Raw genomic sequence first — 22,314 nt, forward strand, 5'->3', positions numbered from 1 at the left:
ATATGCAAATGGAGATCTGTATTATGCGGTTGCTTTGTTAAAAAAAGAGTCGTAGGGGTATCGGATAAATTGCCATTTCGTATACCTACCTTATTTCATGCGTTTGCGTGGGCAGAAAATGGCTAATTTGAGTCCTGTCATTTCGAATGGCACTCACGTTACGGCTCGCGAAAGTCGGTCTATTTTCACTGAAAATTACAATCATACGATGTGGACTTTGAGAGTGCAACATTTTATTCTAATGCTTTACTTTTAGCAATGTTAGAACAGGACTTCCGATGATAATGGTAACAGTCGGTTGGGAGGAACAAGAGAGAGAAATCTGGGTACAGGTGTTGCTCCTTGTGACGACAAAATTGATTACATTAATGTTATAGTTATTAAATCAAGAAGGGTCACATGGGCAATCAGGCAGGAGGCAGCTTATGGTAATTATAATCCATTTGCCTCCGCATAGAAAAATAATTATTAAAATTTTATATTAGTTATTGTGACGGTGCTTTTGTAAATAGCAATAGCAAAACTAATAGAATTTCAGCCATTGGATCGATGATTAAGTGGCTTGGGTGCTTATTTCGTAATATGGGGGAAAAAAAAATAAGAATTTGAAGAAAAAAAAAGTATCATTAAAACTGTTGATTATAGTTTAAAGGTAATCCATGAAAAGTTATGCAAACTTAAAGTTGAGAAAAGGGAAAGATTATCCCATTCTCACTTGAATGGCAACGTGCAGGTAACATGCCCTTGCTGAGAAAGACAGCAAGAAAAGAATATGAAGCCAACAAATCATGCAAGAATACGACAACCGATCCAATGATACATCACTATTTCTTCTTACCAGGATCATTTACTTATAAATCTCATCTTCTTTTCCTGTTAATCCACCAAGCTCAAACTCAAAAACATGGAGGAGAAAAAACCATCCAGAGTCTCAGATGTTGGAGCTTGGGCTATGAACATTATCAGTTCCATTGGAATCATCATGGCCAACAAACAACTCATGTCCCCCACTGGTTTTGATTTTGCGTTTGGTGAGTTCTTTTCTTTCCTTTTCTCTTATGTTCATCTCATGCCTAAAGAAGGCTTATTCTTGTGATTTTTAATTTCCAGCAACGACATTGACGGGTCTACACTTCTCTGTGACGGCCTTGGTTGGCTTTGTTTCAAATGCTGCTGGTTATTCTGCTTCTAAGCAAATTCCCTTGTGGGAACTTGTTTGGTTCTCAATTGTAGCCAATGTTTCAATCACAGGGATGAACTTGAGCCTCATGCTCAACTCTGTTGGATTTTATCAGGTTCTTTCACCCTTTTCTCTTTCTTCAATTCTGCATATATTCATAAAATACAATTCTAAACGTATTTAAGCCTCATGTTTCTGCAATTTCTTTTTGTCTATGTGTAGATCTCCAAGTTGAGTATGATTCCTGTTGTTTGTGTAATGGAATGGTTTCTTCATGGCAAACACTACTCCAAGGAAGTGAAGACGGCTGTCATGGTAGTGGTTGCGGGTGTCGGTGTCTGCACTGTTACTGATGTCAATGTCAATGCCAAAGGATTTCTCAGTGCTTGTGTTGCTGTCTTGTCTTCATCTTTACAGCAAATTGTGAGCTCTCCTCATCATCTTTCACTTGTTTTGATTATTAATGCATAAGTACCCGATCAATATTCCAGGATATGCATAATACAAGATATGTTTATTATCAATTTGATAGGATTCAGATGACAAGATCTGAATAATAAATGAACTTCCATTTTGTTTCTTGGATTGCGAAATGGGAAGCTTAAGCAAGATCTGTAATTTTTTGCTTGTGATGAACAGTCAATTGGATCCTTACAGAAGAAGTATTCAGTAGGCTCTTTTGAACTGCTAAGCAAGACAGCTCCAATACAAGCTCTCTCCCTTCTACTCACAGGTCCCTTCATTGATTACTACCTCAGTGGTAAACTCATATCAAATTATGCATTATCTTCAGGCGGATTTGTAAGTAGCAGCCTCTCCCAAAAAACCAGGGAAAAGTACAAAAAATACTTTGTGGTCTTATTAATTTTTTACTTCGGACTCTGTGGATTACTTCTTCAAAGGCTGTGAATCAATTTTGTGCCAAAATAATATATCGTGATATGCACATTAGTATGAGATTTCGAAATTACCATTATTTTCTAATAGTATAGTATGATATTACCATATATTAATTTGATATAAAATCGAACAACAGATCTTAAAGGAAACCACACCAGAACTTGAAGTAAACCACAAATCCGAAGTTAAAAATCGATAACTTACATGATAGTTTTTTGTACTTCTCCCTATATAATATATGTTCATGATCTGACTAGAAATGTCTTGCAGTTTTTCATACTAGTGTCCTGCTCCTTGGCTGTATTCTGCAATGTGAGCCAATATCTCTGCATCGGACGTTTCTCTGCAGTATCTTTCCAGGTTTTAGGGCACATGAAAACTGTGTGTGTCCTTATATTGGGGTGGATTCTGTTTGATTCAGAAATGACACTGAAAAATATAATTGGGATGGCTCTTGCTGTCGCTGGAATGGTGGTTTATAGCTGGGCAGTGGAAGCTGAGAAGCAAACAAGAGCCAAGTTCATTCCTGCCTTGAAAGGCGATGTCTCAGAAGAGACTATGAAATTTCTGACACTGGAGAAGGAGGAGACGCCATTGATTAAGGATGCTGAGCTTGGGCAGTCTAAAGTATAAAAGTTAACAGTGCATTCAGTGGCTACAAAGAATTAAATTAATTACAGTTTATTCAATATTCTTTATAATCTCTTTAGTTTTCCCCCATTTTTGGTCATGTATTAAATTTTGTGTTAGATGTTCGGAGATCATACATGTTTAGAAGGAAGTGGTGTGGTGGGTTTGCCCTCCTTTCATTGTTGTTAATGGTATTATATGTATGTACAAATTCAAAAAATAAATAAATTTAAGAGTTAATGAAAAAAACTTTTTTATTTTATTGTAATTACAAAATATATATATTTTTTAATTAAAATTGATAATAATTTAAAAGTTTAGATAGAATTATAATAAAATTTAAAATATAATTTTTTTGATAATTATTTATTTTATTAATAATTTTTTTTAAAAGGTGAAAGAATAAAAATTAAATTTATAATTTCAGATAGATTATATATATATATATTTTTTAGCCATTTAACCAACTTAAACTAGATAATTAAATATTTATATTATTATTATTTTTTTAAATTTATTTTAAATATTAGTATAATTAAAAAAAAGTAATAGATTAATATTATATTTAAAAGTTAAAAGAATAATTTAAAAAATATTTTAAAAAAAATATTTTATTATTTTTAATATTTTTAAATCGAATGAATGATGTTAAATATTATTTTAAATTATTTTTAATATTTTATAATTAATTTATTTAATAAAATTTAAAAATTTAAAATAAATTATTATTATAAAATTATTGATAAAAATTAAAAAATTTAAATAATAATTTTTAAATATATTTAATAGTAAAAAAATAATTTAATAGTTTTATAAATCTCTAACTACATAAATTATAGTTGAGTAAAGTGTATTTGATAACTATTAAAAAAATCAAATTTAATTAATAAAAAGTAAAAATATAAGATAAAATTATAATAAAAATATAATATAAAATTTTTTTATAATTAATTTTAAAATTTAAATTTGTGACATTCACGTAGTATGATAACGTGATATTAATGTGATAAATAAAATTTTTTAAATATAAATAAAGGAGAGAAGTAATTTTAAAAGAATATATTTTAATTGATAAAAACATATAAAATGTAATTATAATAAAATTAAAATTAATTTTTTTACCATTAATTCTAAAATTAAAATCAGTTTCCTTCCACAGTGGTTGGTTCTCGAATTATGAAATCTCTATATTTTATCAAAATTATTTTTTAATCCTTGTTTTAATTTCAATAAAACATTCCTATATTCATATAATTAAACTCTTTATAAGAAAATATTTATCAACTTTTTTTAACCTTAAATATTTATACTATTTAAATTTATAATTTAGTTTCTTTAATTAAGTTTAAAATAAATTTGTTAATATTTTTATTTGATAAAAATTTAATATAAATACTAAAAAATTTAATTATATTTTATATTTTAATTGAATATTTACAAACATGATAAAATAGTTGCAATATTAAAAATAAAAAGTGTTTATAAATTCATTTATTGAAAATCTTGTGGTGTTAATACCTTTTCAAAGTAAAACATGAAATTTTCTTTTAAAAATTAGTTATTTTTTTAATTGTTTGATTTTCTTTTAGTTAAAAGATTTTTTTTTTTTCCACTGACAGATTTTGTTAAAGGCCTCAAACCAGGATATATGCGAATATTTTCATAAAAAATGGAGCCTAAGTAAATAAAATTTGAGAAAATACAGGGATTTAATAGTAATTTGTCATAAAAAGTGGTTGGAGGAGAAAACGCCAGCGTGGCAGTAAGAAGCAGACAGAGAGAAAAACAAACGGGAAGGAAAAAGGATTGGATTAGAAAGAATCGGAAATACGCGCGCAGACACAATATGGAAAGCTCTTTCCTTCACCTCCTCCACCACCACCACCCCCCTCCTCTCATATTTTCTTCTCCTCCTCCTTTCTCTGTCTCCTGTCTTAGCAAACCCAAATCCAAATCCAAACCCAAAAGAAACAATCTTTCCTTTTCTGTTTATTCTAATTACAAGCTCACCAGAACTTGCAAAGCCCTGCCTGAAAGCGGACCAAGAAGACAACCATTTTCAAATGAACAGAAACAAGACCAACAAGAAGATCAAGAACTCGCTACCAGCACAGCTACTGAAAATTCAAATTCTGGTATAATAATATCCTCCTGCGTTGTTGGGGTCCTCACTGGAATCGCTGTAGTTCTCTTCAATAATGCTGTTCATGAAATTCGCGACCTTTTCTGGGATGGAATTCCCTACAGAGGTGCCTCCTGGTTGAGGGAGGAGCCTCTTGATTCCATCTGGGTTCGGGTCATCTTCGTCCCCGCTTGCGGTGGTTTGATTGTCAGCTTACTGAACGCCATTCAATTTCTTCTTTTTGATGATAATCCTTTTCAGGATGCCTTCCGGCCCTTCTTTAAGGCGGTGGCTGCTTGTTTCACTCTCGGCACTGGAAATTCCCTTGGCCCTGAAGGTCCCAGTGTTGAGATTGGCTCTTCTATTGCCAAAGGAATCGGTTCTCTCACTCTCTCTTCTCGAGATGTCCGAACCAAGCTCTCGCTTTTGGCTGCTGGCTCTGCTGCTGGAATCGCTTCTGGTTCTTTGCATTGTTTACTCGTCTGTTATTAACTCTTTTTCTTTATTCATAAAAGTCATACAGATTGAAAAAGGAAAATTATTTTTCTCAGGATTCAATGCTGCGGTTGCCGGTTGTTTCTTCGCCGTGGAGTCTGTGTTGTGGCCATCGTCGTCAAATTCGTCTGCACCTCTTTCAAACACCACTTCCATGGTTATACTTAGTGCTGTAATAGCTTCTGTTGTGTCAGAAGTAGGTCTTGGTTCTGAACCTGCCTTTAAGGTCCCCGGCTATGATTTCCGCTCCGCCGGTGGTAAATACGTTATACTGTGCAACTGCAATTCCAGCTTCATATGAATCTATTTCCAACATCTTGATTGCTTATATCTTAGTGTTTGCCATTTTTGTTGTCATTGCCAAAAGCTTTCTGTACTTAAACATTTTCAAGAGGTCAAAAATTTTTCATCAAGGACTGTGAGGCCACCATATTATTTTGGAGCTTCACTTATATGATTGCTGATGCTACGTTTGTCTAAGATTACATAGAATACACCATGAACCATGATCATTTTTTGAAAAAAAAAAAAAGAAAATCGTTTTCTTATGTGATATTTGATAAGTAATGCTACTCGAATCAACTGTCCCAACAGCCTTTATATTCATAAGAAAGATGAGGGACTATCCTAAAGTTGTTAATCTCATTTTTCAGAACTCCCGTTGTATATGTTGCTCGGTATCCTTTGCGGCTTGGTTTCATTGGCCTTAACCAGATGCACATCATTTTTGTTGTTGATTGTGGACAATCTTCACAGGGATGTTGGCATACCAAGGGCTGTATTTCCTGTACTGGGTGGCTTAGCAGTTGGGACAATGGCATTGGCATATCCAGAGATCCTATACTGGGGTTTTGAAAATGTTGACATTTTACTGGAATCTCGGCCATTTGTGAAAGGCCTCTCGGCTGATCTACTGCTTCAGCTTGTAGGAGTCAAGATAGTTGCAACCTCTTTGTGCCGGGCTTCTGGATTAGTAGGAGGCTACTATGCTCCATCACTCTTTATTGGTGCAGCAACAGGAATGGCATATGGGAAATTGATTAGTTTTGCAGTTGCTCAGTCTAGTCCAGTACTCCAACTTTCCATCTTGGAAGTGGCATCACCACAAGCTTATGGACTGGTACCATTCTTTGACACCATTCTATCATCTATATATATATTTCACACCTAGATTTTAAGGTCTTGAATGCTTATATTTTGAGGACAGTTGTTTTTATAACATGTTTTTAAACGAGTCTGCATATTTGTTAGGAAAAATGCCATGTCAGTGTGTCATATGAGCAAGCACACTTCCTCAACTGAGAAGCTAACCAAAGGGCAAAGGCACATATTGTTACTAATATGATCACAGCCTTTATTATAATTTTAAAAGAAGTGGCCCAAATTTGAAAAGTTCTTAGAATGTTGCCTTCTTTTGGTCATTATTATCAACATGATACGGCTGGTCACTGGTAATTTCGGATTGCAGGTGGGAATGGCTGCAACACTTGCGGGAGTGTGTCAGGTTCCGCTTACTGCAGTTTTGCTGCTTTTTGAATTGACGCAAGACTATCGTATAGTTCTTCCACTACTAGGAGCTGTAGGGCTGTCTTCATGGATTACATCTGGACAGACTAGAAGAGGAGATGTCAAAGAAACCAGAAAAGTCAAAAAAGAAAATGCCCTACCAACAACTCAATCTGAAATATCTGTCACACAAGGGCCATCTTCCGGTTATGTACTTGCTGAGAAGACTCCTTATTCAAGTGATCTTTGTGAAGTTGAAAGTTCTCTTTGTCTAGATGATTCTAGTACTGAAAATGAAGTGTTAAAGAAGAAAATTTTTGTTTCTGAAGCCATGAGAACACAATATGTAACTGTTTTCATGAGCACTTTGGTTACTGAAGCAGTGAGTTGCATGCTTGCAGAGAAACAGTCTTGTGCACTTATTGTTGATGATGACAACGTTTTAGTTGGTTTGCTGAATCTTGGGGATGTTGAAGATTTCATCAAAACAGCAAAAGCAAAATCAGAGAGAACCAAGGTACAGATTTCTTCTTTTAACAAACATCCAAATCAAAATTGTTTCAAATTCTTTCGGCTATTGTTTAAGGTTGTTAAATGTGAGAGAAGGCCCAAAATGAAAGAAACTTCTGTTGAAAACTCTAAAGAAAATCAGAAAGGAGAAAAAAGTGGAATTGTTTTGTTATTTTCTTCAAGCGGATAGTAAACTTTGGTTTGGACATTATAGAGAGATCAATAATTTATTAATTTAGGTTCAAACATTCTGCCTATGCTCTTGGGGGGGATCATCTGTTCAAGACTAGAATCCTATTAGTGATTACTGTACTTAACAGAGTTTCAGATTAAGCAATAATTTATAGTTTTCTCATCTTATCTCTATAGCAATCCAATCTTGAATGTTGTGATTCTTTTCATGTCAGGAGCTTTCAGTATCTGACGTATGTGCCCTAGATGGTGAAAATTGTCAAGTACCATGCACTGCAAAGCCTAGTATGGACCTTTTCTCTGTACAAATCATCATGGATAGGTATGGTCTGAGTCAGGTGCCAGTCATTTCAGAGAATGTAGAAGACTACAGAGGATACCCAGTTGGTCTTCTGGACAGAGAATGTATCAGTATAACTTGCAGGTTCCTTCACAAACTTTCTACCCTATCTTAGTTGCGCTTCCTTGAGATAGTTACTAGAGTATCGACGTAACTTGCATGTTCCTTCACTAATACCTAATATTTTCATGTTCCAACTTTGAAATAGTGCTGACATTGTTTTAATTGTTTTCCTTCTTTCTGGGAATGGATGTAGAGCTATAGCTACAAGAGAATCCATCTCATAATACTCCCCGCTATAAAAGCACAGCAACTGGATGAAGATTGAAGAGTGCATCTGTGGGAATATGTTTAGTGTTAAGCACAGATTCAGAGATCCCAAATAGGTCAGTATTCCAAACTGCTCCTGAATCCATAGGCAGGAAAGAGAGAATTCTAGCTCAAAGTGAAGATTAGCTGCAACCACATCGTGCTTTAAGCAGCAACTGGGCTAACACATAAGCCAAAAGGACTGTTCTTTTGCGAAGAGGCTAACCCAGGAGGACATTAATCAGCTATTAAAGGGGATATGGAGAGATGATTACTTGTGCAGGGAAATGAGCTGGACAGTTTTGAAGTCATAATTACATGCAAATATAATAAGGAAATCTCGAAATAAGTCGTCCATGGCGGCCAGTGTTTGATTCTTATTGCTGAAAGATGATAGGTGTGGAAACTGTGTTCATGTTGAGATAGTTCACATTCACATTATTTTTCCAAATATGTTGGTTTTTTCTTGCATGCCTGACCAGTTCCTATTTTCCTCTTGATTCTTGGCATGAATCGTGAGAATCCTGGTCGATGTTAGTTTCAACCAACATTACGATTTTTAGTTGGGTACTGGTTGGTTACTGTTACAGAGATTTTGCTGTAAATTCAATTTGGAATTTCATTTGGCCGTCGTAGATCACTTGGCTTGTCTTTTCTGCATCTCTTTACGTCTTCAGTTGGTGTCAACTAAGCTAGTGCGTGGATTTTTATTCTCGACCGAAGGATACAGTTAAGATTTGCCTATATGATTTGTCCAAGTGAACGCCAACCCCACTACACATAACCATCAGCCCATGGTTAAGGAATTGAATTCCAACAAATAGAATAAATTGGTTATATTTTATAAAATTATAAATTATTTAAATAATAATAAGAAGATGCATCAGTGTATTCAAGTCCAACAAATCAATGAGATTCATTTCTGACAATCATGAATAAAAGCATTGTATCACCCTCCACGTGAAAGATCAATAGATCTCACTTCTTTTTTAAAAGAAAAAAAAGGAAAAAATAATGATCGAGTCTTCAAAAAGTGAACACAACTTGTTTCTCTAAATAATTCATGCATGGCAACAACAACAGTTTAGTATTAATCTCCAATTGGTTAGATCATCTATATGGATACTTCATTGATAATTAACTCTAATTGAAATCATGGGAAGATGATGGAGTGCTTGAATCGTCTATGGATATGGAGATCTTTTAAAGGTTTGTTATCAGTTCAAAGCAGCATTACCAGTGTCAACTTGCTTCTTTGCTTTCGCAGAACTCATTGTTAGCGGCTCCAAGCGATATCTTGCAATGTGATTGCTCTTTTATTTGTTTACATCACGCCAATTGTGCAGGATCACCCAAAAAAGAATAGCACAATGAGAGATTATGCAGTTTGTATTTTTTGTTGGTCCCGCTAAGGCATGGTACAGGTTTGCCTTAGCTTATGAAGCCATGAACTTTTAAGTAACAAAAACGAGAACGAGATTAATGGACGACGCATTCAAAAGCAAGTGTAAAAGAGTTAAAATAAATTTCTTTCATAATAAACTGCCGGCCGGTGACGGATTCTCTTACTCAATAATGTAAACACTCTAAATAATCAAATTTAGATTCTACCTGCCTGTTGCTATGCTTTAGAAAATTTCACCTCCTTGAGTTCATAGGTAAGTTGCAACTAAAAGCAAGAGATCCAACTTGCCAAGAAAAGTTCTGAGGTTCCGGTAACATACACCGCAATTCCATTTCCTGGGCTCTCGGCAACATTATATTACATTGCATAATACCTCTCAAGACCAAAAGATTCAGCCTTATTTCATCCATCAGAATCCGAAGACAAGAAGTACTTTTATTATGTTTACAAGAAGCAGTACGCAAGAAAATGTGCCTGCCAGCTCCCCCACTATAAATACCTACAATTTACTCATCAAGAGAAAACATACCACAAAATTGGTAGTTGTGTTTTAATGCCCCACTATGACAAATTTGGGGAAAGAGAGTACATCTAAGAGAAAATTAGAGCCCAGGCACCTGATCTAAGGGAAAAAACGATCCATCAATCATCGTTAAAAATGAGGCAGCTTCTACCAAGTCAGTTGTTACAGTATTTAAGTACAATCACCGCTAACAACATTCAGAGAGCGTTTAGTGATCAGTTTCACTTGATGCAAGGGTCAATCGCATGAATCACATTTGACAGATTCTAGGTGAATCACAATAACTATCCAGTTTAATAAAATACAAGCTCACACATTCCACATATCAAAAGGAAAAAAATGCAATAAGCATCAACTAATGACAGCACCATTTTAAAATCAATCAATAAAAAATGCAATTGCTCTTTCTAGTCTTATTTGGTAGCCTGGGCAATAATATTACTTATTGAACTGGCCTGCTCTTTTGCAGTCTCCACCAGTGAATCCTACAGCTCAATGAATAATAAACTCAGGAAACATGAAAGAATCTATAACTGAAGAAAATTGGGAAGGGAGGACAAGAAAAGCCTATACCTGCGCATCTATTAGCCTGGCAACTGTTTTCTTGCTTGACTCTTGAAGCTCACCGGCAATCAAAAGCTCATCCAATATATAGTAGGCCTTCCATGTTCAAAGAAGCAAATGACAAAGCACAAAAACACTCATATTCATGTGTAAATTAAAACAATAACACTCTGCTTTAATGACTCGGGCATACTTGGATTAAACAATAGAAGCACAGATTATAAGTGAGAATGGTACCAAATTTAACTTTCAATCACATCGTTACACACCTTATGGAAGTTGAAGATCAAGTCCAACTCACAGACCTGGAAGCATAAAAAGAATTACCAAGTGATCAACATATAGAATCATTAAAACTCCATTTGTTTCACACAATACAATTCTTTTCTCATTTTGGTGCTTGGGGCACAAGAAATTAATTGGAAAGAAAAAAAAAGCATTTTCCATGTCAATGGGCAAACCAAGCCCAAAAAAGGGGGGAAAAAATCATTTGCAAGAATTCTACAAACTCAAAAAGATGCAAATAAAAATAAGCACTGAACCACTAGTCCAGGAACCACATTAGCCATTGCTGGCTATTAGCAGTTAAGATCAGTGTCTATCAGCCTAAGGCAGACAGAACAGAATCCACCATGGTTTAACCTATTTTAACATCATTCTCTTCTTTTCTTTTTACTCTTTCTTTTAAACAGATCAAAAGGAAGTGTGAGAACATAGGGCACAAAGTTCAAATATTCAGAGTATTTGCCCAGTTAGAGAAAATTATGTTTTTTTAATAAAACTTGAAATGCTAAAAGCAATATAAATCCAGGTGTTCTTCAGTGTAAAAGAAATCACAGCATTAATTCATTTTCTCAAAACACAATTTCCATACACAAATCATTTTTCAGAACAAACACAAAATGAAAATAGTGTGTCCACAGGTTTAAGTTTACTCACACTGCCAAAGTACCGGTCCAAAATCTCAACATAATGATGAATTATTTCAAGGACCTCTAATTCATTGTCATCCTGATCAATGCACATGCAGAAATAAAGACTAGCATACCTGCAAAATTCATTAATTGGAAGCAACAAATCAATCAGATCTAAGACGGCAAAACACACTTCACAGATTCTCTGTATGATAGTAAAAGTGCACCGTGTTCTTGCATTACCTTTTATAAACAACTTTATATCCTCTCCATTCAACAAAATTGCAAAGCTTGGGCCCTCGAGTCAGAATCACTCCACTTAGTTCACGAATAACCTTCTCACACACATTACCATACACAAAGAGCTTAATAATGTTAAGAAAGCAAAACAGTCTCAACACAAAATAGCACCACAAGAGACCATCAATCCACTATCGTTACGGTCTTTCTAAGTATGTATTTACTCGAAATCTCAATCCAAAACTAAAAGAGCTGTAAGAAGAGAAGTTCTAATAACTACCTTAGTTCTTTCTTTTTGTGAATATGGCGAATACCACTTGGTCAACCTCACTTTCCCTTGTCGACTAATGAGAAGGACAAAGTGAATCTGGTCCACAAAGTAACAGAAGCCATCAATGTTTGTATTCACATTACTAAATCAATGACATGAATTTGTAACACTGTTAGGTAAATAATTTGGAGAAAATTAGAAGACATAAATGATTGGATTTCCTTCTTCTTTGTAGAATGATTGAACACAGAATGAATTATTGCAAGGATTTTTCGAAATTGGAAAGCTTCCCTAAGCTGAAAAAATTTTTGCAATCCAACTATTTTAAGGCAAAGAAAAAAATCATCTCATGATTTGAAATTTTCTGAAGTAATGATCATCAAAATTCAAAATTATAAAAAGCTTCACGCAATCAACCATTGTTTCTGTCAACACAACCGTGAATGACATAGCGCAGAACATCCAAATCCAGAATACAGGAATGAAATAATAGATCCAAACCCTAAACGATACAAAAAAAAATTGAAATAATTTCAACAGATCTAAAGACAAATGCAGAAAATAAAAAAATTAAAAAAAAAAGGATCTGAAAAGCTTACCATATTCTCTGTTTGTTTCTCAAGAGATCACAACTCTGTCAAAACCTCTTCAGCTTAGGCTGCTTAGCTACTACACCACCGCCCCTTTTTTTTTTCTTTTTCACCTGAATTATGCAATTATAAAATTGAAACCTGAAATTAAATTAAAAAATAAAAAATAAAAAATAAAAATAAAAATAAAAATTAAAAGAAAGAAAGAAAGTGCAAGTTGGGCCAGATACCTAGAATTTTCGAACCACTAAACCCTAGGAAGAAGAAAGCCCAACCCATACAACCAGGTGAATGGTCCAATTTGAATCAAACCCATTAAACCCGGTTCTTGTTCAGCTGGGTCGTTCTCCTTCTGGATAAAGCTGAAGACTGTATATATATATACATTTCCCTCCTGAACTACCGTCCATCCTATCAGGCACACTTAAGTTCTGGCGACGTCTGGACGTTGAAGCTTCTTCAGTATACAAACGGTATCAACACACCATTTTTGCTTAATTACTTCATGATTCCCTCTATTCTATTTTTTAATCCTCTTCATAGTCCTAGTGTTCCTCTAATTTCAAAAACTTGTTTTGAACTGAGCTAGTTTCTTTAACAATCCCTGTTAGTCACGGTATTAGTAATCTAGCTCTTGTTTGAAAATGGTTTGATCGTTTTCACGAGATCGTTGAAGTGCAAAAATGATGTGAAGTCGGGTAATTGACCTGGCTGGTCAGACCATGTGGACCAGTTGATCTGGGAGCTGGTCAAAGAACCATATTGATCACCATTCTGGTTAGTTGAACTCTCTTTTGTGTCTCTATGCAGTTCCAATCACTCTTTTAATATGTCTTCCTCAGCTCTATCACGATTATCCAATATCCATGGACATCTTCACCCTTCAGACTCAAACTCCATGGTAATCCGTATAATGCATATATGTCAGACCGTCTATCTCTATGTTGATTCACCGTTTCTCTTTAGATTAAGAAAGTTGATGGATTGTTTGGAATTTGTCTTTTTCTTTTAAAAAAAAAAAAAAAAAAAAAAACCTTTTTTAAGTGTATCACTTTTGCTTTATAGATTGGAGAAGGATTGGTGAAGGTCTCTCCAGAGGTTTCTGAAGCTTTGTCGTGTGGGCATGCTGTTGTTGCCTTGGAATCCACTATTATTTCCCATGGTAATTCCAGTTCACTGCATTTTGTGTTTTTATGTACTCTGATTGCTTTGTATCCTTTGAACTTTAATTTGTGAAGCATATCTTGATAGTTCCTTACTTTCATTGTTCTGTCAAAGATCGGAGACTAAAGTTAACTTGAGTTTTGGTTCAGCTCTGTTTTGTCCTTGTAATTTTATGATCCTGAACTTTTTAGGAGTTTGAAAATTTCTTGGCATCAATTTCATTATCAAAAAAAATTTTGTTTAGTGAACACCATGAGACCTTTAAGAGAATGCTTGAGAACACAGGTAAAAGAGTTGGTACATTGTTTAAAACATTATTAATAAACCACCAGTTTCTTTACTTCCAAAATACTCTCTGAATTTATTCAAACTCTTGGTACTTGATTTTGAAGAACATTATTAGAGCTTCATTGTCATACTTGTTAATCATAATTTTCATATTTATACAAAATGAAGAAGGGTGAGTTCATAAATTGCAATATTGTTTTCATTTGCAGTTTATGTCTCTGGATGTGGCAAAATGTAGCTCATGTCTTTTTGACTCATGTTTAGGGATGCCATATCCTCAAAATTTGGAGACAGCAAAGGAGGTTGAAGCAATTGTGAGGAAGAATGGAGCTGTTCCTGCTACAGTTGCAATTTTAGATGGCAAACCATGCATAGGTTTTAACATTGATCTTCAACTTAACAAATGCAACTACATCAATCTTGTTGCATCTTTCTATGAATGTTTTTTAATTTCAGCAGGAGCATAGAAAAACCTGCCTATGGTTCAAGATGGTAAATATTAACTAATTGTCTAAATCGGAATTAGAGCATAACATTTGTTAGCTGTATAATTTATATAACTACCTCAGTATGTGTTTTAGAGGCAAGCTCAATATAGAATAACATGTGCTTGATTGGCTAGCTAGAGTATTCTGTGTTAGTGCAGAAAAGACTTTATGTTCAATTTATTGCTAGAGCTTAGAAAAAGGCAGCATGAAAGAAAGAATTGTTAATGCTCCTTAATCCAAAGGCATTATGAGAAGAGAATAGAATAAAGAGAGTGAACTGCTATTATTTTAATGCTATATATTTTGCTGATTCTCTTGATTGTGTTTTAGGCACTGGGGTAGGATGTTCTATGTTTCTTTGTTTCAACCCAGCAATTGTGAAAGACTTAAAGTTGTTTCATCTGCTTTTGCATGATATATTTCCTAAATTGTATTAATAATGTTGCTAAGTTTAGGTTTAAGCATGGAAGAGTTGGAGAGACTTGCTACTCTGGGAACTAGAGCACAAAAAACTGCTCGGAGGGATATTGCTCATGTGGTGTGTGCATCTGAATATTACTCAATTATATCATTCCTATAGTCATAAACTTTCTTAATTTATGTATTTATGTGAATTGTTCTGTCGCTGCCTATATATAACTGTTGAGTTTAAAAAGGATTTGATTTAAAGGGTTGACAAAAACACTTGTTGGGTTTAAAGAATTTGGTTTAAAAGATTGAAAGGGTTTAAAAGTTAACATGAGATTGAAAGGGTTTAAAAGTTAAATATGTTTAAAGGTTAAAATACAAAAAGAGAAGATGGAGAAGGTAGGAACGTAATAGTTGTGCATTGGCTATATTTTGGCTGCATACAATTATTGAATTTAACAAGCCTATTTATAATAAAAAAATAACAAACTAATCCCATCTGATAAGGATGGTTACGACCATAAAATTTAAACAATTTATCATATTATAGTATCTGATTTTATGGAAAGAAATAAACATTCAAAATTTGAAAAATACTTGAATTCAATTTTCAAGTGGATGTTATTATTTCCAACAATAACAATGTATATAATATGTCCTAGAATTTGTTTGTATTAAGACCAACATAGATATTTTAGATTTGATATTTTTACTGTTATTAATTGAGCATTTGCAATCAAATATTTATTGGATAGCTGTATCATAATTTTTCCTTATCTATAGATTTGGGACCAGTAAATTTCCTTTAACCTCAGTGCTCCAGTTAATTTGCCCTGTTAACTTTTGTAGCTAAATTTATGTTTTTTTTTCCTAGGTGGCCTCCAGAGGAAATGGTGCAACTACTGTTTCTGCAACCATGTATTTTGCTTCTATGGTTGTAATCCTGAGTCAAAAATTTTGAATACACCTTTTTATTTTTGTGCCTGTTCCATTCTTGTACTACTTGTGTGGCTTTCACTGACATTCATATTGCAACTCATGCAGGTTGGTATCTCGGTGTTTGTTACTGGTGGAATTGGAGGAGTACATAGACATGGCGAACAAAGTATGTTTCTCTTGCTTCTTTGTGATAGACTATGTGGTGAATTTTACAGTTTTATTTTTTTTTCTTTGTCCTATATTACCTTATATGCAGACCTTATCCCTATTATTAATGTTGCCCTTTAAATTGTGGATGATAAATTACTTTATCCAACTGTCGTGACCCATTTAATGATTTGAATTTGTTGTAGATGGACTAATTGATAGGTATTTTTGGAAATCTGGATCTGATTTCTGCCATTATTTTTGTGCAGCAACAAACTGAACTGATGGCTTATATATATACGTCTATGCATTTAGTTTTCACCAAGTGACATGATGTGATTGTGTGTGTATATCCTAGATCTTTTGAAACCTCACCAAGTGACTTAAAGGTTTTCATTGTGTGAGACTCCTGTACTATGTGCACTAGAAGTAAAGTTGCCATGATGTTACTAAGTTGAGTTAGTCAGCATTTGGGTATAATAATTTTTTATTTCTCTTAACAATTCCTTGGTGTTACTAAGTTGAGTTAGTCAGCATTTGGGTATAATAATTTTTTATTTCTCTTAACGATTCCTTGGTACTTCCTTCCATGAGTTAAGCTAGTTTCAGCTTAAGATGGTTTTGGAGCTCCCCTCCCCCCTGCCTGCATCCTTGAATGGCATTTACTTGTGCTATTTATTTTCACATTGGCCCTCTCCTATTTTTTTTTTCTTCTCCTTTTTTTTCAAGGGCAAGTTGCTCACCTCTTTGAGTCATAGCATATAAGACAACTGTAGCATAGAATATTGTTATTCAAACCCTGATTGTTGACATCGATTCTTTTTTCATGTTTTCATGTCAGCAATGGATATATCCTCTGATCTCACTGAGCTTGGCAGGACTCCAGTCGCTGTTATCTCTGCCGGAGTGAAATCTATATTAGATATTCCAAGAACCCTTGAATATTTGGTATATACATTTGTCTTCTGCAAATATAATTGGAAGTTATTCACTTTTGATCATGAATCTCATACCTATTTTATAATGCAGGAAACTCAAGGAGTTTGTGTTGCTACTTATAAGACAAATGAATTTCCTGCTTTTTTCACAGAAAAAAGTGGCTGTAAGGTATGTCAAATCTGTTTTCTCTCCAAAATATGCTTGAGTTGTAGTTAGGAGTGGGCTTACCTAATACATAGTTAAGTATGTGGATAGCATCCTCACTTGTACAACAGAAGTTGTTAGAAGTGTGAGGTAATATACAAGAGAAACTCAAACATGAAAAATAATCCTGTTATTTATGGTGATGCTAGAAGAAGCACAAAAAAAAAATTATATTATTAGAAACTTGATTTTGTATTCACTTATACCAACTATTTGTTTGTAGTTGTATCATTTTTTAAAATGCAGTTTCGTCTAACAAATTTTGCTGTTCGATTTGTAACTGTAATCTAGGTAACTTGTCGTGTAGACACCCCAGAGGACTGTGCTCGGTTGATAGGCAAGTGAAGTTTGTTAATGTCATCATGATTTCATCCTTTCCAGATATGAATTAAATTATTTTTGTGTTTGATTTTTGTTAATTGCAGATGCTAATATGAAACTTAAGCTTGGGACTGGAATTTTGATTGCTGTTCCGATCCCAAAAGAGCACTCAGCTTCTGGAAACATGATCGAGTCTGCCATACAAAGTGCCCTTAGAGAAGCCAGGTTGATAAGTGTATTTAGGTAATGAAATATCCAACTGCTAGGTTTACTTCCTAGTAACTGTGTCCAGCTTTATCTTCAGGGACAAGAATATAACAGGAAATGCTGAAACCCCCTTCTTGCTTGCAAGAGTGAATGAAATAACTGGAGGTGCCTCACTGGCGTCAAGTATCCTTTCTATTGCTCCAAACGCATCTTAATTTTGGAAGTTCCTTTTTTTCTTTAAATTTTATTTTATCCTATCTGATACTGGCTATACCTGAAATATTTTGTTAATTTGTTTATCTATGTCTATGAAGAAGTTGGCAAGTTGTACTGTGTAAGGTTTTTAATGATAGTCTTGTTGATCTAGCAACGTAATTTCTCAACTAAACCTCAGATATTGCACTTGTAAAAAATAATTCTCTTGTTGGCGCAAAGATTGCAGTAGCCCTGGCTCAGCTCAGGGAACGTGAACATTCTAATAGAGGTAACCTGCAGTTCTTTTCTGTAATTTATTTCTTGATAGCAAGTAGTGGAGGATAATATAAAAGGTAGCTTAAGGGAGAATAGAATGGTGCTGTATATTACACATTGTTTCTTATGATTTATGCTTTCTTTGTGTCATCTTTAGCATATTAACAATCACAAAAGGTTATACCAGGTAAGCTGCAGGAAAGGAAGAAAAATTAATGGCATTCATTGGTCTAACCAATGGTGTGACATATCACTTTTTCTCCTTGTCTTTCCTTTCCCTTTTGTGTTTGCTCTAAGATCCGCATGATCAGGACTCATCATGATTTTCCATGATGACTCATGCAGGCAAAAATCACGAAAGGTAAGGGCATGCCTTTATGCTAGATACATTATTCTTTCATCGTCGACTCTTCCATAATGAGTCATGCAAGAAAACTATTATTTATTGAATTTATACAGAGTGTTGGCAAGATTGTACAGGCATGCCTTTATGCTATTTATGTAAATCACAAAGGGTTGAATTGAACATCTGATGATCGTACAAGAACCTAGATATGTATTTAGTCTATTATTCGAGATAAAGACATATTTGAGCACACATCAAAATATCCAGAATCCTAATATACTTTGTATGATGCGATCTCTTTAACTTTCTCTATTATTCCCTGTCAAGTTTTGTTTGCACCAGATGAACTTGGGACTCATCTTGAAGTAGTTTTAATTATCGACTAGTTGAATAGATATTTACCTTCACCTATCAATAATTATTTATATTTCTCATGCAAATTTCAAGAACTCTAGCTACATGTAAGTGGCTATCTTCTTGTTGTGGCTTTTCTGTGAGGTAGGAGTTAATAGAAAGGGATGCCGATCAAAGATGTGTATTTTTTTTTTACTTAAAACAAGTGGTCCTGGCAAAATCAAGGCCACATACTACAAGGAAACTTGCATATATCTATTTCATTTATGGTTCCTCCACAGGGAAGACGTTTTGAGCATTAAGAATTGTTTTCATAGTGAAGGCACGTGTCTACACAAGATGATAGCTTCTTTGGCAAACAACTGATGCTCCCAGTAGTGTGACCCTTCACTCTGTGTTTGATCTCCAAGCATCTGGTATGATTTTGTCATTGACTCTTTCCTTCATTTCTTCTTTTTTATATATCGAGTCTCAATCATCTGTGCAGCTATACCTGCTAATGACATTCTCCCAGTGGCTGCATCCCCCCCCCCCCCTTCCATCCTCTCTGAAACAGCCGGGCCCAAATAATTTTTAGACCCACTTTCCACTTGGCCCAAAATAGTTAACCCAAGTTATTTAGTAGTTCTGTGCTAGCTATTATATTCAATTCAATTTTCTCATCATTTCTCGATGTGGGACGGATTTGCGCCGCAAATCCGCAAGCAGGCAGCTGAAAGCAGCTGACCGTCACACTCGGACCCACTAAATGTTTGCGACGTCCTCGTCGCAACTGAATCGGTTACAATTGCTAACCAGGACCGGACCCTTAGGTATTGTGGTTCGCTAGTACCTCGGGCGGCTCCACCTCGTCTTTCACGGGTAGCCCTTTTCTCGCAGGCTCACTAGTTCTGCACAATTTGTCTGACCCAGGGTGGCTCTGATACCAATTGAAACAGCCGGGTCCAAATAACTTTTAGACCCACTTTCCACTTGGCCCAAAATAGTTAACCCAAGTTATTTAGTAGTTCTGTGCTAGCTATTATATTCAATTCAATTTTCTCATCATTTCTCGATGTGGGACGGATTTGTGCCGCAAATCCGCAAGCAGGCAGCTGAAAGCAGCTGACCGTCACACTCTCTGTTTCTCTCTGTCAATAATTCATGGGTAATCCCTTGAAGGCTGAATTTTCTTCTCGCCTAATTAAAACCTTGGCAAATGAGGAATATTTTTGGTTAACCTCACTGTTCCACTTTTTTTTTCTCTTTATTGTGTTTGTTTTGGTTGTTTCTTTTTAGAGGGATTGTGGATCTAAGTTGACTATGTTTATTTATTTCTTATTGTGACTATTTTAGCTCAGGCCGTTTGCTTATTCAACATAGACGATTTCTATTTACTTTGGTGCTCTTTTATAGCTACTTTCGCTGTTATATTAATCATTTTTGTTGTTTCCATTAGATGTTGAGTTTGAATCCACGGGTTGATTTGTATGTGATTGGTTTTTGTGGGAGCTATTGCATTTGAATTTGATTTCTCTTCTCCTTAAGTTATTGTATCTGTGATTCAAAATCTTTATTCACTTGTTTTTCAATAAAAGGTTACTATGTCAGTCTTTTGGTGCTTTGCGTTTTTTCCATCTTATTGACTTTTGCTGCTTAATGAGTACAATTTCAACAAGAGAAATAACTATTAGTCCCTGAGTTGAATCACTAATAATAATTTGGTCCTTACAATTTAGAAATTAGATTATTTAGCCATTCAATTTTACTTTCATTATGTACTTAGATCCTTCCATCCATTTTACTGTTAGTATTTTATAATAAATTACTACCCTATCCCTAAATATTATAATTATTTATAGTTTCATCCTTAAGTTTTGCAATTATTTACAATTTCATCATCTTTTTTCTCTTTCTCAAAGGAGGGGAAGAAACATAGGGAGGGAGAGACGAAGAGATAAATATGAGCGATTAAATTGTAACTAATTACAAAACTGAGGATAAAACTGTGAATAATTGCAATATTATTCAAGGCTTTAACTAGTACCTTAGTTTTAAAAACTAACAGTAAATAAATGAAATGACCTAGGTGTGATGCAAGCAAAATTGAAGGACTAAATAACTTAACTTTCAAAATGTAAGAACCAAATAATTTTTAGTGATAAAACTTTATGACTAAACAGCAATTTTCCTTTCAATAATAGCTGATTATGAAACTCTTGATTTAAGCATATTCAATTATTTTGCACTGTCATAAGAAGAATTGTATTAACCATAGCACTGTTATCTTGGCATGCTGTCATTCTAATCGCTAAGTTTTACTACCTAGTAATATTTTGAATAAATAACTATCAAGTTCTGTATTTTAATAAAATTGACTATGTAATCCTTATTATTCTTTTGAAAATACAATTAAGTCATTCTTGTATCTTGTAAGATTAAGCTCTTTAATTCTTTTTGTTAGTCATCTTGTTTTAACCTTCTCATGCTATTTAGTTTTTGTAATTAACTAAGCATATTATTTACTCTTTGTAATTTTAACTGTATATGTTATTTAGTCCTATAATCTTAGTTATTTACGCTATTTAGTCCCTATAATTTTAATTATTTATACTATTTTAGTCTGGCTAAAATAAGTTTATTAACATTTTTTTTTCATACTAGTACTAAAGAATTTTGTTGGACAAAACATAAAGGAAATTTTAGTTGGATTTTAAAAATAGGGACTAGATAGTTAATTTTTACAAAAAACCAGGAGATCTAATGGTAATTTACCCCTTTTTCTTTTCTTATTTGTCTCAAATATAAGTTTCCTGCTATCTTTTGCCATGTTTTTAGACAATCTTGAGAATATAAGGGTTTTCCCTGGTGTTATTTTGCAGTATTTGCCGATTTGTCTCAGCCCAGTGCAGTATGCTAATAGGGAATAGAAAATGGCATTAATATGTTGCATGAATCATGACATGTATTTTATGGGGTTCAGAAGCTAGCAGGGCAATGTTATATGTATATGTTATCTTATGTTTATGATATCAAATGTTGAAATGTGATAATTCTAATAGCAAGTGATCAATTTTCAGATTATCCTTAATTACTGAATTCTGTGTTTAAAATTGCAGGATGTTTGTCTTTTCAAGAGAAGGATGATTGAAGTGTGTTTTTCCTCTGTGATCTAGGTCTTCTTCCAAATGCATTAACTCGTTTGTATTGGTAAGAATAGTTTGTGATGTTACGAAAAAGTTGGAAAAGATGGGGATAAATATTGTTATAATAATTTAATACTTGTCCTATAACGTTCAGGACAAAATAAATTAAAGGCAACATTTTTGTTATTATTATTTTACTACTTATTTTGTAAAGTGGGTCAA

The 22,314-nt window shown here is 34.1% G+C and overlaps 4 protein-coding genes across 16 annotated transcripts; 3 read left to right on the top strand and 1 right to left on the bottom strand.

The window, feature by feature from the left end:
- Positions 1-36: 36 nt before the first annotated feature.
- LOC110601315 (UDP-rhamnose/UDP-galactose transporter 2) lies at positions 37-2,977 on the top strand. Of its 2 annotated transcripts, XM_021738408.2 has the most exons (5): positions 37-1,031; positions 1,111-1,295; positions 1,403-1,603; positions 1,820-1,981; positions 2,351-2,977. In XM_021738408.2, the coding sequence occupies exons 1-5, from the start codon at positions 905-907 to the stop codon at positions 2,711-2,713; spliced, it is 1,038 nt and encodes a 345-aa protein (XP_021594100.1). In that variant the 5' UTR covers positions 37-904; the 3' UTR covers positions 2,714-2,977. The 2 variants fall into 2 exon arrangements, with proteins under 2 accessions (XP_021594100.1, XP_043807069.1); XM_043951134.1 differs by lacking the exon at positions 1,820-1,981.
- A 1,538-nt stretch (positions 2,978-4,515) lies between these two features.
- Positions 4,516-8,824, top strand: LOC110602310 (chloride channel protein CLC-e). Its single transcript, XM_021739797.2, has 6 exons — positions 4,516-5,292; positions 5,384-5,584; positions 5,981-6,447; positions 6,796-7,350; positions 7,751-7,959; positions 8,132-8,824. Exons 1-6 carry the CDS (start codon positions 4,557-4,559, stop codon positions 8,160-8,162), a joined length of 2,199 nt encoding a protein of 732 aa, XP_021595489.1. The 5' UTR covers positions 4,516-4,556; the 3' UTR covers positions 8,163-8,824.
- A 1,388-nt stretch (positions 8,825-10,212) lies between these two features.
- Positions 10,213-12,837, bottom strand: LOC110601769 (AP-1 complex subunit sigma-2). 2 transcript variants are annotated; one of them, XM_021739066.2, is made up of 7 exons: positions 12,701-12,837; positions 12,111-12,197; positions 11,834-11,925; positions 11,616-11,724; positions 10,946-10,981; positions 10,686-10,772; positions 10,213-10,597 (listed from the first exon to the last, which is right to left on the bottom strand). In XM_021739066.2, exons 1-7 carry the CDS (start codon positions 12,701-12,703, stop codon positions 10,526-10,528), a joined length of 486 nt encoding a protein of 161 aa, XP_021594758.1. In that variant the 5' UTR covers positions 12,704-12,837; the 3' UTR covers positions 10,213-10,525. The 2 variants fall into 2 exon arrangements, 1 of the variants encoding a protein (XP_021594758.1); XR_006348843.1 differs by having other exon boundaries at positions 10,582-10,597; positions 10,914-10,981; positions 12,701-12,780.
- A 186-nt stretch (positions 12,838-13,023) lies between these two features.
- On the top strand, positions 13,024-22,284 carry LOC110601767 (pseudouridine-5'-phosphate glycosidase). 11 transcript variants are annotated; one of them, XM_021739056.2, is made up of 16 exons: positions 13,039-13,164; positions 13,502-13,592; positions 13,757-13,853; positions 14,408-14,518; positions 15,087-15,169; positions 15,914-15,973; positions 16,084-16,144; positions 16,967-17,073; positions 17,155-17,232; positions 17,560-17,605; positions 17,694-17,814; positions 17,894-17,979; positions 18,191-18,280; positions 18,613-18,628; positions 19,249-19,383; positions 22,066-22,284. In XM_021739056.2, the coding sequence occupies exons 2-15, from the start codon at positions 13,521-13,523 to the stop codon at positions 19,331-19,333; spliced, it is 1,113 nt and encodes a 370-aa protein (XP_021594748.1). In that variant the 5' UTR covers positions 13,039-13,164; positions 13,502-13,520; the 3' UTR covers positions 19,334-19,383; positions 22,066-22,284. The 11 variants fall into 11 exon arrangements, with proteins under 11 accessions (XP_021594755.1, XP_021594748.1, XP_043807503.1 ...); XM_043951568.1 differs by having other exon boundaries at positions 18,455-18,628; positions 22,066-22,178; XM_021739064.2 differs by lacking the exon at positions 13,502-13,592 and adding an exon at positions 13,368-13,468 and having other exon boundaries at positions 13,113-13,164; positions 14,353-14,518.
- Positions 22,285-22,314: the final 30 nt, after the last annotated feature.

Source organism: Manihot esculenta, chromosome 15, assembly GCF_001659605.2.
Source record: "Manihot esculenta cultivar AM560-2 chromosome 15, M.esculenta_v8, whole genome shotgun sequence".
Taxonomy (NCBI): Eukaryota; Viridiplantae; Streptophyta; class Magnoliopsida; order Malpighiales; family Euphorbiaceae; genus Manihot; species Manihot esculenta.

Bases quoted from the DNA above. Each gene is read 5' to 3' on its own strand.
- LOC110601315 (XM_021738408.2), top strand. From the start codon at position 905: ATGGAGGAGAAAAAACCATCCAGAGTCTCAGATGTTGGAGCTTGGGCT. The intron at 1,604-1,819 runs GTGAGCTCTCCT...TGTGATGAACAG, and splicing joins CTTCATCTTTACAGCAAATT to TCAATTGGATCCTTACAGAA. The intron at 1,982-2,350 runs GTAAGTAGCAGC...AATGTCTTGCAG, and splicing joins CATTATCTTCAGGCGGATTT to TTTTTCATACTAGTGTCCTG.
- LOC110602310 (XM_021739797.2), top strand. From the start codon at position 4,557: ATGGAAAGCTCTTTCCTTCACCTCCTCCACCACCACCACCCCCCTCCT. The intron at 5,293-5,383 runs GTTCTTTGCATT...TATTTTTCTCAG, and splicing joins TGCTGCTGGAATCGCTTCTG to GATTCAATGCTGCGGTTGCC. The intron at 6,448-6,795 runs GTACCATTCTTT...TTCGGATTGCAG, and splicing joins CACCACAAGCTTATGGACTG to GTGGGAATGGCTGCAACACT.
- LOC110601769 (XM_021739066.2), bottom strand. The intron at 10,982-11,615 runs GTGAGTAAACTT...TTATGCTTCCAG, and splicing joins TGGACCGGTACTTTGGCAGT to GTCTGTGAGTTGGACTTGAT. The intron at 10,773-10,945 runs GTGTGTAACGAT...TGAACATGGAAG, and splicing joins TGATCTTCAACTTCCATAAG to GCCTACTATATATTGGATGA.
- LOC110601767 (XM_021739056.2), top strand. From the start codon at position 13,521: ATGTCTTCCTCAGCTCTATCACGATTATCCAATATCCATGGACATCTT. The intron at 13,854-14,407 runs GTAATTCCAGTT...ACTCATGTTTAG, and splicing joins ATCCACTATTATTTCCCATG to GGATGCCATATCCTCAAAAT. The intron at 17,815-17,893 runs GTTGATAAGTGT...CTTTATCTTCAG, and splicing joins AGTGCCCTTAGAGAAGCCAG to GGACAAGAATATAACAGGAA.